This window comes from Eleutherodactylus coqui, chromosome 2 (genome assembly GCF_035609145.1).
Source record: "Eleutherodactylus coqui strain aEleCoq1 chromosome 2, aEleCoq1.hap1, whole genome shotgun sequence".
Classification (NCBI taxonomy): domain Eukaryota; kingdom Metazoa; phylum Chordata; class Amphibia; order Anura; family Eleutherodactylidae; genus Eleutherodactylus; species Eleutherodactylus coqui.
This window is the reverse complement of record NC_089838.1, coordinates 27,267,118-27,281,264: the sequence shown is the minus strand read 5'-3', so window position 1 is coordinate 27,281,264 and position 14,147 is coordinate 27,267,118. Positions and strand designations below refer to the sequence as shown.

Here is a 14,147-nt window from a genome sequence, read left to right as displayed (position 1 = left end):
GTCTTAGCAGAGTGCTCTTCCGTGGACGGTCTTAGCAGAGTGCTCTTCCGTGGACGGTCTTAGCAAAGTGCTCTCCCATGGACGGTCTTAGCAGAGTGCTCTCCCGTGGATGGTCTTAGCAGAGTGCTCTCCTGTGGACGTTCTTAGCAGAGTGCTCTCCCGTGGACAGTCTTAGCAGAGTGCTCTCCTGTGGACGTTCTTAGCAGAGTGCTCTCCCGTGGACAGTCTTAGCAGAGTGCTCTCCCGTGGACAGTCTTAGCAGAGTGCTCTCCCGTGGACATTCTTAACAGAGTGCTCTCCCTTGGACAGTCATAGCAGAGTGCTCTCCCGTGGACGGTCTTAGCAGAGTGCTCTCCCGTGGACGGTCTTAGCAGAGTGCTCTCCCGTGGACGGTCTTAGCTGAGTGCTCTCCCGTGGACGGTCTTAGCAGAGTGTTCTTCCGTGGACGGTCTTAGCAAAGTGCTCTTCCGTGGACGGTCTTAGCAGAGTGCTCTCCCATGGACAGTTTTAGCAGAGTGCTCTCCCATGGACAGTTTTAGCAGAGTGCTCTCCCATGGACAGTTTTAGCAGAGTGCTCTCCCATGGACAGTCTTAGCAGAGTGCTCTCCCGTGGACGGTCTTAGCAGAGTGCTCTCCCGTGGACGGTCTTAGCAGAGTGCTCTCCCGTGGACGGTCTTAGCAGAGTGCTCTCCCGTGGACGGTCTCAGCAGAGTGCTCTCCCGTGGGCGGTCTCAGCAGAGTGCTCTTCCGTGGACTGTCTCAACAGAGTGCTCTTCCGTGGACTGTCTCAGCAGAGTGCTCTCCCGTGGACTGTCTCAGCAGAGTGCTCTCCCGTGGACTGTCTCAGCAGAGTGCTCTCCCGTGGACTGTCTTAGCAGAGTGCTCTCCTGTGGACTGTCTTAGCAAAGTGCTCTCTTGTGAATGGTTTTAGCAGATTAGTCTCCCGTGGATGGTTTTAGCAGAGTTGCAGATTATTATCCAAAAGTGATTTGGAGCAAAGGAAAGTTTTCATATTTGGCTGTACTACACGTTATAATTTGTTTGTCTTTTTTCATGCTTTTCGTGTAGATTATAGTAGCAAGTTCTCTCGTGTGAAATCCCAGATCTCTGTCTTCCCTTAAAGGGGTTGTCCCGAGGCAGCAAGTGGGTCTATACACTTCTGTATGGCCATAATAATGCACTTTGTAATATACATTGTGCATTAATTATGAGCCATACAGAAGTTATAAAACGTTTTATACTTACCTGCTCCGTTGCTAGCGTCCTCGTCTCCATGGTGCCGACTAATTTTTGGCCTCCGATGGCCAAATTAGCCGCGCTTGCGCAGTCCGGGTCTTCAGCAGTCTTCTATGGAGCCGCTCGTGCCAGAGAGCGGCTCCGTGTAGCTCCGCCCCGTCACGTGCCGATTCCAGCCAATCAGGAGGCTGGAATCGGCAGTGGACCGCACAGAAGAGCTGCGGTCCACGAAGACAGAGGATCCCGGCGGCCATCTTCAGCAGGTGAGTATGAAGACGCCGGACCGCCGGGATTCAGGTAAGCGCTGTGCGGGTGGTTTTTTTAACCCCTGCATCGGGGTTGTCTCGCGCCGAACGGGGGGGGGGGTTTAAAAAAAAAAAAACCCGTTTCGGCGCGGGACATCTCCTTTAATGACTCACCTTGATAAAATAACATGAAGCAATATCTATCTCCGGTGAGGTCATGCCACCAGTATGATAAAGGTGTCCTTTGTTAGTGGGGGCAACATTGGATGACATAACTTAGGCCACCTGCACACGGGCGGAAATCCCGCGGGATTTCCGCCGCTCAAAGCCTGCATAGGATTTGTTAAGAAACACAATCCTATGCAGACGGCCGCGGTTTGGCCGCGCGAAATATCGCGCGGCAAACAAACCGCGGCATGACCTATTCCACCCAAATATGCCATAAATTTAACCCTTGACCCCTAGGCTGAAACTAGTTACCACACCTTGCTGGAGGATAGTATGTAATCAACAGAAAAAAATGTGAGGGACACATTATCATAAGAGTTGTCAAGTGGGCTCCAGTCAGTACTTTAAAAGAGTATTTCAGTTTGTGCTAATTAAGTTATTAAAGTTTCTTATATTCTTCAAGTATTGATTGCTCTGAGTTTTTAAGATCTCTGCTTGCAGTCTTTGAATGAGTATCGCACATGGCAGATGAAAGAAAACATTGAAGGTTCTTATTCAATGACTACAAGCTAAGATCTTCAAAACTATGAGGAATTGATACGCAGAGTATTGTATTTAGGAATCTTGGATAAGTTTTCATTACACAGTGATTGTCTGTTTTTGAAAAAAAAAAAAAAACATTTTCAAATACTCTATTAGGCAATTTTGAGTTAATAGGGGGGAAACAACCTTTTAGGATCCTCGTATAAATTAAGAAGGTCTTACACTAGATGGGCAGCTCATTTATTTCAATAACTGTGTAATACATCATTTGCCCTCTAGAGTTGCTGTAGGGAAATTTATCAGTTGCTGTTGGATTCCTCCAGCAGATTACGGTGGGTCCCAGCAGGAAGACACTTTGTGGTCAGCTTATTGTGAAGACACCCTGGTGACAATTAAAGATTGTCCAAATCAGTCCAATTGGATTAAACAAGAATACCCCTCTAATATTAACCCCTTCCTTTTTCAAACAAAGCGCAGTGCATTGTAATATTCGTTAGCTCATCTTTGGCTTCTTGACTTAGGAATGGCCTCGGGTAGAGAGCAGTCACGTGACAAAAATTTTCCTTTTCTCTTTTAAGCAATGGCAATTAATTGTCTGAGAAAGTGACTTGGGCGGAGGCCCTTCAATATATTATACGGATGACATTGCATTGCATACATTTTTAATGTGACAGATTAGGTATCAGCCCTAAGTGAAAGAAAAAGGAAACAGCTTCAGTTGGGAAACTGTATCCTTTGCTTTGGAGAGCCGCCGGTATGAGGAGGAGAGACAGAGGAGATGGATTACAGGTTTGGATTAGAAAAAAGAATTCTAACATTTCCTACAGCTTATTTTCTTTGCGCTTTTTCATCTGAAAGTCTATTTTTCTATAATTCGTCATGATGGGTATTCTTGATCATTAGCTTTTGACCTTCTGCTATAGGATACTGGTGGTCGGTTGGACCCATATAAATGCGTCTCATAAACGAACCTGAGATGTTTTTGAGTTTTTCATCCCATAAAATGTTTGCCTTTTGATGATCAACTGGATCTTTGGTTTTTGCATAGTTCAAAGATGTATCTTCTTGGTTGTTGAGCGCAATGTCGTGGTTTTAGATATGCTGATTTTCATAAATTGTTCTCTATTGTGTGTTTTTTGAGGTAAGTAAAAGGGGAAGATTCCCACTAGGACATTACCTTGGTTGAATACCTCTTGTTGACTAATCGTATTACTAAGGAGCACTTGCTCGGTACTACAGGATCATGTAAAATGATGTAGACCATTATGTAGACCAAAATCTCTTATGAATCAGTCCAGAGCATTTGCAGCGAGGGTCATACCACAATTCTGTACCGACACAAGACCCTCCATGTTCTACCTGACCATAGACTCTGATAATATTGCACTGCACTCTATATGACCTCTCTTCGTAATAGCTCTGTTCCATAACATGGTTTGTTTGCAGGTAACTCTACAGCTGCCAACCTGATGCCCTTCAGGGAATGCCAGCATTTAGGACTATAGAGAATACATTCACTGTAGATGATCACACCTTAGGAATGGGCTGTATATTCTAAATTTCCTCTTTTCTTTGCTGCAGAGCAACCTATCAGAGAAATGACGATGATGAAGAAGAAGCTGCAAGAGAGAGACGCCGGCGGGCTCGCCAAGAACGGCAACGGCACCGGGATGATGCAGAAGGGCATGACGGTACTCAGAATAGGTAAATTAAGCATTTTCATGTTCTCTACTGCTTTACACATGGGGAATGTTTAATCTTTTTGAAGATGAAAACCAGGTAGTCTATCCACTTGTGAGAGTCGTTCCTGTTGAGGCTGATTAATGGAAGGATTTTCTTGACCAGCACCTGGATTAATGCAGTTGAAAGCTTGGGGACAGACAGTGGTTAAGACTCCCAACATTTAGGGTGGCTTCGCACGAGCGTGTTTTTGTGCGTGCATACGCGCCACAAAAATACGCTTCTATTAGAACCAATGCATTCCCTATGGTGTGTTCACATGTCTGTCTTTTACAGGTGCGTGCCTGTAAAGATAGGACATGCGTGCACCAAAGGGAATGCACGCATTGTCTTCAATGGAGCCGCGGTTGCTGCTGGCTGCTCCATTGAAGACAACGGTCTGCCGGCACCCCTGAATTGTTTTTCAGGGAAGGGCTTTATATATAAGCTCTTCCCTTAAAAACAAGAATTTTAGTGTAAAAAAAAAACAAAAAAACAACTTACCTGTCCGCTGCTGCCGTGTCTCCGGTGGGATGAAGGACACATCTGCCGCAGATGTTTTTTCTTATCCCAGCGAGGAAAAAGAATTCCCTGCTGCACCTGCCACATCTGTGACAGATGCAGCAAAGGAATTCTTTATACCTGCGGGGAATAAAGAATTCCCTACCCCCGCTGTCACACATGACAGCTGCGGTAGGGGATGCAGCTGCCGGCATCCTGTAATTGTTTTTCAGGGAAGGGCTTTTAATATAAGCCCTTCCTTGAAAAATAAGAATAGATGGTGATAAAAAAAAGTAAAAAACTCACCTTTTACCAGCTGCCGGGGCTCAGCCCATGAATTCATGAATGGGTGAGTGCTGCCTCTGATTGGCTGAGCACAGGGACCAATCAGAGGCAGCTCTCAGCTGTCATTCAATAGCTGAGAGCTGCCTCTGATTGGCAACAGAGCTCAGCCAATCAGAGGCAGACCATTCAGCAGGCGGGGATTTTAAATCCCCGGCTGCTGAATACTCCTCAGAGCAGTGCAGGAGAAGAAATCTGAGTATTTTTTTTTTTATCACCATTTTTTCTTGTTTTTCAGGGAAGGGCTTATATTTAAAGCCCTTCCCTGAAAAACCATTAAAGGATGCCGGCAGCTGGATCCCCTACCGCAACTGTCATCTGTGACAGCTGTGGTAGGGAATTCTTTATTCCCCACAGGGATAAAGAATTCCTTTGCTGCATCTGTCACAGATCTGGCAGGTGCAGGAGGGAATTATTTTTCCTTGCGGGAATGAAGGTAACATCTGCCGCATGCGGCAGATGTGTTCTTCATCCCCGCGGGGACACGGCACTGGCGGACAGGTAGGTAATGTTGTTTACTTACGGTATTTTTTCTTTTACACTAACAGTCTTGTTTTTCAGGGAAGGGCTTATATGTAAAGCCCTTCCCTGAAAAACAATTCAGGGGTGCCAGCAGACCATTGTCTTAAATGGAGCCGCCGGAAGCAGCTGCCGCTCCATGGAAGGCAATGCACGAACCTTCATACACGTGTGTTTTTGCGCTTACGTAGGTGCGCACCTATATACGCACCTATGTACACACAAAAATACACTCGTGTGAAGCTACCGTTAAGCTGTATTAGAACCATGAAACGCTTGGGTTGCATAATGATGGATAATCCATAGATAATATAGAATCCTGCAGTTACTGTATCACTTCCCCCTTCATCTTTGAGCTGAGTTTTGCAAGCTTTAAAGGCGCATCAAAAGTTGTAAGACCTCTTTATTCAAAAAATAAATGACGACCTATCAGATATTTAGGATATTTTCAAAAACGATTGTTTTTTCACCATATTCTGAGCTCCATAGCTTCTTTATTTTTTAATTATTGGGGTTGTGTAAGCATCATTTTTTGTGAGGACAGTTGTAGTTTTTATTGCCACCACTTTTGGATGTATACGACATTTTGATCACTTTTTATTACATTTTTATCGTGAAACAGGGTGACCAAAAAAAGGAATTTTGGCATTGCATTTTTTTCTCTTTTGACTGTATTCCCATGTGGAATACATTTTTTTATTCCCCCTAGAAAACTTAAACTTGTGATTGTTTGATCGCATCTACAATACACTGAAATACTTGCATTGCAGTATATTGTACTCTTTAACGTTTACCTATTAAGCACAAATAGGGCTTAATATAGTGAAATATATAATGGCCTGGGAGCCTTCACTAGGCCAAGGGCTAATTTGACAACAATCAGCATCCGGTGATCATATCATAGTGGGCCGGCTCAAAGTTTACATGAGGATAGCTCCAGCTAGCTCCAATTGTGGCTGTTTGCAGCAGGTGTCAGCTGTTCCAAACAGCCAGTACCCACCACATATCCAGCGTGCTTGGCACCCGAACCCGTTTCACACCCAACCCACACCTGTGTTCCATACATGTACATCACAGAGGATAAACAGGTTGAGGTCAATGGCATATGTACCATGTGTGTGATATGGGGATCTTGGAGAGAGGACCCCAAGCTTTGGTTGGTTACATCTCCTTTGCTATCAGATAGTAAGTAACTGTTTAGGACTTTATCCAGAGGAAATGCATTGTAAGTAAACAAAATGATGGAGAATTGGCCCAAATGTCATGTTAAGGGTCTAGAATTGGGAAACAAACATAAGCCTTCCTTTCTTGGTTGGAAAAACTCAGCATCGTAAAGCTGCAATCATTTTTAAAGTTTATTAATAAAAATGCTATGTATTTCCCTTACATAATAATCCAACTTTTTATATAAAACTCACAGGAAAATATTAACCCTTTGCAATCCAAATTTGGATTCAGGGTTTCCTAGGGGTCTTTCTCTTTCTGCCATTATACAATAGCGCCATCTGCTGACTAGAGTCAGTACGACAGTATGTGACATGGTGGAGAGGCCCCCCGACAACAGAGCGGCCAGTAATCTACAGTAAGGATACCCTGCCGGACGTCTTCTGAATTATCTCAATGTGTATATCTACCAAGATTTGTCGCCAGTTCAACCAACTTCTGGAGGCTGCCGGGAAGATGGAGGTTTCGTGGATCATGGTCTATAAACATCCAACCAACTTGTTCAAATGTATTGACTAAGCCTATACTTTTTATTTCGTTTAACAGCATCACAGGAGAAGAAACCAAGTCTTCTTCAATAACAAACACTGACTTATCAGCAGATGATGAATCTGCGTTGTTGGAAAGACTAGCCAAACGAGAAGAGAGGCGTCAGAAACGTCTACAAGAGGCAATGGAACGGCAGAAAGAATTAGACCCAACCATATCTACTACACTCAACGAAACTATTTCCGACACAAAAAGTAGCCGAAATGGAGAAAATGAAGTACAAGAAAATGATACCTCTCCTAAAGAAAACAATACTGAAGTTTATAGAGGCCAACATGAAGTGGAAGAGACTGAAACTGTTGACAAGTCCTTCAAGAAGAATGATAGAAAAGAAGAAGTAGTAGAACATGTAGACACAGAAGAGGTTGAGGTCAAGCAAGATGTACAAGAAGAAGCACCTGAGGAACCTCACATAGAGGAGAATCAGGTAGAAGTAAATTTCCGACTTGAGAATGTAGAGATGTCTAGGGTTGGGCCAGATGAGAAGGTGAGGATAGACGCAGTCATCACAAGAGAGGAAAGTGAGAATGAGCAGAAAGAGGCAGAGGACATTAGAAAATCAAGTGAGGAAAGGGAAACACATGAGGAAGAAGATGTAGCAGAGAGGGAAAGGGTCGAGGCAGAAAAAAGGGCTGCTGAAGAAAGGGAGAGACTGGAGGAAGAGGCAGCAGAAAGAGAACGGATCGAAGCAGAGAGGAGAGAGGCTGAGGAAAGGGACAGACTTGAAGAAGAGGAAAGATTGGAGGCAGCAAAAAGGGAGAGTGAAGAGGCAGAGAGAAAAGCAGCAAAGGAAAGGGAGAGACTTGAGGCAGAAGAGAGAGAGCAACAGAGAAAACAAGAGGAAGAAAAAAAAGCAGCAGAGGAGAGACTAAAGGCAGAACAGAGAAAGGCGGAGGAGGAAAGGAAAAAATTAGAGGCAGAGGAAAAGAGGAAAGCAGAGGAAAAGAAGGCAGCAGAGGAAAGGGAAATGAAAAAAGCAGAGGAGAAAAAGGCAGCAGAAGAGAAGGCTAGGCTAGAGGCCAAAAAGAAAGAGGACAAGTTAAAAGCAGAAGAGAAAAAAGATGTGAAAGCTGACGACAAACAGGTAAAAGGAAAGAAGTTGGAAGACAAAATTCAGCCAGCCTTCCTCAGGAAGCAGGTACATTTTTTTCCACACCAATTTATTTTGCACCTGTGTTTTGAAAAATGGAATGGCAGCAATAAGTTTGGGACATGTTCACACCTTGCAATTCTGTCAAATTTACTGTCCTTGCGAGTTTGTTTTGCTGAAAGCTCAGACTCCTACTTGCACATTAACACCTTGCTTACAACTCTCGCTCTAATACTGCATGACCAAACTTCCTCTCCACCCTCTTAGTCAAGGGACTGTAAGGCATGTTGTGGGCAGCTTAGCTGAATTATTTTTGAGTGCCACAGGTTTGGTTTGTCTCACTTTTGGTATTTAGCCACGCTTGCATTAAGCATTTGGGTGTGTATCACAAGCTTCCATAAGGTCTCATCCACAGTGTTTTAGTGTGAAACCATGACTTAAAAAACTCCATCCACATATTGTATGTGGGCGTGGGGCGGGTGAGGGGGTGTGAAATAGGGTAAAATATATTTAGGAACGAGACCCTGTGGACAGGTTGATATGGCAAAATCAGATTTTGCGCCCAGTTCGTCATGCATCATGTGGCGAGCTAACACTACATGGTGTCAAGGACATGAAGCTGGATTCACTAAAGAGTGGAACTGCTATGATAACTAGTGGAAAAAGGCGCCTGTTGTGACTACTAGGTAGTGATGGGGCCTGGTGTGACTACTGAGGAGATAAAGTTAGAGGCACAATTTTGGCTACTAAGCAGGAGGGGAGACATTGCTCTGACTACAATTAGGGGTAGCTTTGTTTTGATTACTGATGAGGGAAAAACCTTGAAGGGGTTGTCTTATCAGAGCCCCATGTGGTGCAGAGTGTCAAGGCAGCATAAATGCAGTCCTAAGCTCTTGCTCACGACCTGAAGGTTGCGGGTTAAATCCCTGCTTGGTTCAGCTAGCTGGCTCAAGGTTGACTCAGCCTTCCAACCTTCCAAGGTCAGACGTCACCCTAGGAGTCCGTCATGACTCAGTGCTTGCATGGTAGGCAAGAGGCCCTATTACAGATTTTGCATCGGGCCAAAGAGCTTCAAGTTACGCCTCTGGCTGAAGGGGATATGTAGTAATGTATTACAGGGCAGCCATTCTCAGATAAATAGCTCTCCATCTAATACAAGGGGGGCTTAGATGTACCATCATGGGAGACAGTGGTCGTAGTGAGCAGCTGTCCATTCTGTCTCATAGAGGGAACCCAAGTAGACAACATATGCCCTAACAGTGCATATGGACAGTCATTGTCTTCACACAACAACTCCTTAAAATGACTCTAAAGCCAACTCGGTCATCTCATGCGCGTTTTCTTGACATTCATTTTTTTTTTCAATTTATCAATCTGATTTCGAGGCCTTCTAGATTTGTATAGACTTGCCATAAACATAATTTTTTTGTAGACTGATCCTACAGTTTTTGACAATCTGAAGTCTATGGGCACCAGCAATACTTTCTTGGCATTGGGTGTTTCGAATTATTAGAGGTCATGTAGATAAAATTAGTGCCCATACAAGCGGAATGGTTCATCGTGAAGCCAGGCATATGCACAAAACAAATAAATGCGCACGTGCCACATTTTTGCCAAGCACTAGATTGCCTGCAGATGCAAGACCGCACCTTGTCTGCTCGTAAAATCATAGAGTTTTCTCAAATATGTGAAATATTGTGAAAAGGGAGAAGACAAAGAAAATAAATTTGAAGCTAAAAAAGATGATAAAGGTCGACCTGGCTTCAAAAAAGAAGAGGTAACTATCTGGTCACTGATATTTTATTTCTTTTCATTCTTTCTCTAAAATGTTTTTTGGTAGTACTCCACAAAGTGGCTGCACGTCCTCTTCTCAAAAATGACCACCTCACTTGAAACGGTTGTCCCACGTCTAGTTGATTTGCTGCAGGAAGCAGGCAACTCCATACATTGTCTGGGTTGTCACTGCAAACTGCCTCCCATTTACTTCATGAGGACTCAGACTGCAGTACCAGCTTCATCCACTGCACGATGTACGGAGCTGTCTGCTTCCTGCAGTAAAACAGAAGTGGGACAACACTTTTCAGTAAAAAAATGCATTAGCGTGGGGCCCATAATACACAAGGAAATAACAGGATCCACTTTTTTCCCCCACACCAAGGTACTTTAATAGTTTGCTGCCTTTTAAAATATTAGGTATAACTGTGTGTAATTTTACTTTTCGGTCTACTTTCCTCTTTTCCTTCTGTTAAATTTTTCTAAAGTATTCTCTGTAATACTGTATACTAGCTGACTTACAGAAATAAGATGTCTTGATCAAAACTACTTGTATAACAATTGATCTTTCTTAAAACTCCAAAGACTAATCTGTAAAAATGACCAATCGTGCTGCATTACATTTTATTATAAACACAGTAATGGTGCAACTGGTGTCTTAATATGGTAAGTATGCATTGTTCTGACTAGGAGACTCCCCTCTGAATAGTCTAATCCCCAGTGATCAGCGGTAATTAGAGATGAGCGAGTATACTCGCTAAAGGCAATTGCTCGAGCGAACATCGCCTTTAGCGAGTATCTCCCCCGCTCGAGACTGAAGGTTCGGTTGCCGGCACGGGGGAGCGGTGAGTAGCGGCTGTCCGCAGGAGGGAGCGGGGGGGGGGGGGGAGAGGGAGAGAGAGATCTCCGTTCCGCCCCGCTCTCCCCCGCAGCTCCGTGCCCGCTGCCGGCACCCGAACCAGCTGGACATGTGATTAATCACACCCTGGTCTCTGCAAACAGCTCCTGGAAGCCCTTTTACATGAAAATAAAGATGATAAAGTGTTAATGGTCATTAACACTGTGCTAAAGTGTTTATGGCCATTCAAACTTCATACAAAAAGATTGCAAAATCTTTCATTCTTCCAGTCGTTAGAAAGATTATCTTTGCATGTAAATGGGCCTTTACTCAAATCAATGGGCTGTCTGAATGTGCCACGTCTTCCAAGTCAAGAAACGCTCTTTGTAGCCCCCGTCTGCATCAGTAAATTGACAGAGGTCCCAAATGATGGTCTTCGCTCCATTCAAGTTCCCTAATAGGGTATATGACAACTGGCTTTCTTAAAAGGTGATCATTGTATATTATAGTTAGTTGGGAGGCCACTGTTTGGAAGTAGTGCAGTTGTATCTAGCATCCTATTGTACTCCACCATGGGGCAACCAATTCAGTGCCCGTGCAGTCCTAAACTTTCGCTCATAACCTGAAGGTTGCAAGTGCAATCTCTGAATGGTTCAGGTAGACTAAGCCTTCCATCCTACTGCAGTCGGTAATATGAGTACCCAGCTTGGTAGGGGGTAATAAATGAACTGAAAACGAATGTGAAATAAGTTGGCGCTATACAAGATTTAGATTTATTTGATTTCTATTATGGCATCTGATGAAGCATGCTACTATTGTTTTTTTACCGTATATGAAATCAGAGGCCTGCACATGCGGTGAATCTGGTTGACTGAGCGAGGGATGGTAAGCTTAAACACTTGACATGGTGTGTCGCATCCCAATATGGTGTATAGATGGTGATGTGCATTGTGCGTGCCCCAAATAAACTCTAGAGAGGCAGGAGAGGAAGCCATTAAAATGCACATTTGCTTGCATTTTAAAGTATAGCGTTACAACATGGTGTGGTGGTGGTGTTAACCCTCCTCAGATCTGTCCTCCATCTCTGTACTGCACTACTGTGAATGCATCATCATGGCCCTGGAATGTCTCTACCCTTTATATAGGAGCCTTGTCCATCAGTTTCAGGTCAATGCTATGTTGCCTTTAAATCTACGAGTAGCAATTCCGGGGCAGGATGATACTGCTTTTATCAACCACTCAATAGTTGGCCTCCAAACCGGCTTCACTTGTTGGGCTAGTAGTTAAAGCAGACTGTTTCGGTAACTAGATAAGACTGCTGTGAACTTTCTAGATGTGTATCTAAACTTATATAGACTTTACTCCATCCACTAGCCTGGTGCTGATTGGCTGTGGACTGTGAAACTAGACTACTGGGCTAATTAATCCCTTTTATACTAAATGTTACCTAAGCACCACCTGTAAAGTACTAAAGAGTGGCAAAACACATTTAAAGATACGCATACGTATTATAAACACTTCATGGCATATTGTAAAGACTTAAGTATATAATATGAAACATTACAAAAATTTTAAGAACTGTTGGGCGGGAGTCTTACTCCAGGATACCACACTTTCGGTGTGTGATACCAGTACATTCGGGGGTCATGGCCTGCCTCTATAGGTACCATTTCACGGCTTTGTACAACTTGTATAGAGCAGTAATAATATGGTCATGTGTATGAGGCCTGACTGATTTTTGTGGACATTGCTGCTGGTAGTCATCAGTCTAGTGGTCAGGACTAACTCTATGTTCTTCAAAAACTTACTTCTTGTCTTTTTTGTCCTCCTGTACTTTTTTCCACCCAGATTAAGGACAAGGGAGGAAAGGAAGAGTTAAAGGCCAGCTGGGAACGCAAGACTAAAGCTCAAAATGGAGAAAGTTTACATGAAGTTACACCACAGAAGCTTAAACATATGGACAAGTTTGGGTAATAAGTCTTCTCCGTAAAACCAAACAACCTCATATTTGGTGGTGTTTTGAATTACAAGAATTGATGATTGTGGAACAGGTTGTGATATCCCAGGCCAAATGATGTCTGATCTGCTGTTGTAATCTCCTCCTCCCGTAAGACTGTGTAACATGACATTGTGTCTCTGTTGCCTCTATATGTAGAGGATGGTATTAATTACATTCGTTCTTCCTAGAACAAAAGTGAGCATAACATTAATATTCCTTTCCGTTTCTTTTCGAAAGAGAGCTGTTTTTCCTAAAAACTATTGCCTTAACTGAGACAGACTTTTAGAGGTGCATAACCCTTATGGGTATCCCTCCTAAGGGTCTACGGGATTGTGTATGGTTATCAGGTTCCTCACTTTCCTCAACATGACTCTGGTGGAGCCATATCTAGACTTTGAGCCCCCATGGATATGTGGGCAGCAACCTATGCAAATAACGGAGCACTGGTGAAAATCTCCCTATGCTTCAGTGAACGTTGGCCTCTATATCAAAAAGTGAAGCCCCAGATGTTCTAAAGGTATATGAAGGAGTTGATCAGCACAGAATGGTGTTCATAAAAATAAGGTGGCCATTTACTTCGAGCTCATGTATTATGCATGTTCTATGGCCGGTTCAATAAATTGGGCGTCGAGTCTACAAAAATTGCACATCACTTATCGGAAATTGGCATTGGTGTGACGTGCATATTTGATGCACGCCAAGCAAACTTGTTTGATCTTGTCCTGTATTTGGATCTTTGTATCTATTTTAATTCAGACTCCACAGCTGCTGGTTGACACTTCATATTTATAATTGTAAAGGGCTGGGAATGAACTTGTCATCTTTGACCCAAGAAAGGCCTGGGAAAGCAAAGTTTCTTAAGTAGCTATGGCTTCCCTGAACATGTTCATAGACAAGTTCCAATGTGTTTCAAGGGCCGACCTCTTCCCATGAAAGAATATTTAACATATTTTACTTGAACTTAAAATAGTCCTGCCAACTCACTTGTATTGGTTCCGTTGTCCTAAATTCAATAAGGTCCTTAGCAGGTTGGAAATATTGGATGGTATTTCTGAGCTGAGGTGTAAAATTCTCCTTTTTGGGGCATTTTAGCATAAGTTATACTCAAAGGACACTTTGGATGCAGTTAAAGCCACATCTAAACTGCCCCATGTGAATACACCTGAGGGTATGGAAAATGTTTTTGTAAAAAAAAAAAAAGATTTGGTAAATCTATTTTCTTTAATTTCTCTTCCATCATACGTCAGGATCATGATAGATTTCACACTTTTACGTGCTTCCAATATGGCTGAGGGCAAGAGGCTGCTGCCAGACCCCACTAGAATTCAACATTCCCCATTAATTCTTCCCATACACATTAGAAAGTAGACCGAAAAAAGTGGACTTTCTTGACATTTAATT

The 14,147-nt window shown here is 43.3% G+C and overlaps 1 protein-coding gene across 7 annotated transcripts in view; it reads left to right on the top strand.

The window, feature by feature from the left end:
• Positions 1 to 14,147, top strand: part of CALD1 (caldesmon 1) — a 166,086-nt gene that overhangs the window by 126,244 nt on the left and 25,695 nt on the right. For 4 of the 7 annotated variants that reach the window (XM_066590514.1, XM_066590512.1, XM_066590513.1 and 1 more), the window contains 4 exons: positions 3,774 to 3,896; positions 7,044 to 8,184; positions 9,842 to 9,913; positions 12,596 to 12,717. In XM_066590514.1, coding sequence (XP_066446611.1) covers positions 3,774 to 3,896; positions 7,044 to 8,184; positions 9,842 to 9,913; positions 12,596 to 12,717 — 1,458 coding nt within the window. Of the gene's footprint in view, positions 1 to 2,878; positions 2,982 to 3,773; positions 3,897 to 7,043; positions 8,185 to 9,841; positions 9,914 to 12,595; positions 12,718 to 14,147 lie in introns of those variants that run through there. The other 3 variants (XM_066590516.1, XM_066590517.1, XM_066590518.1) reach the window with 3 other exon arrangements.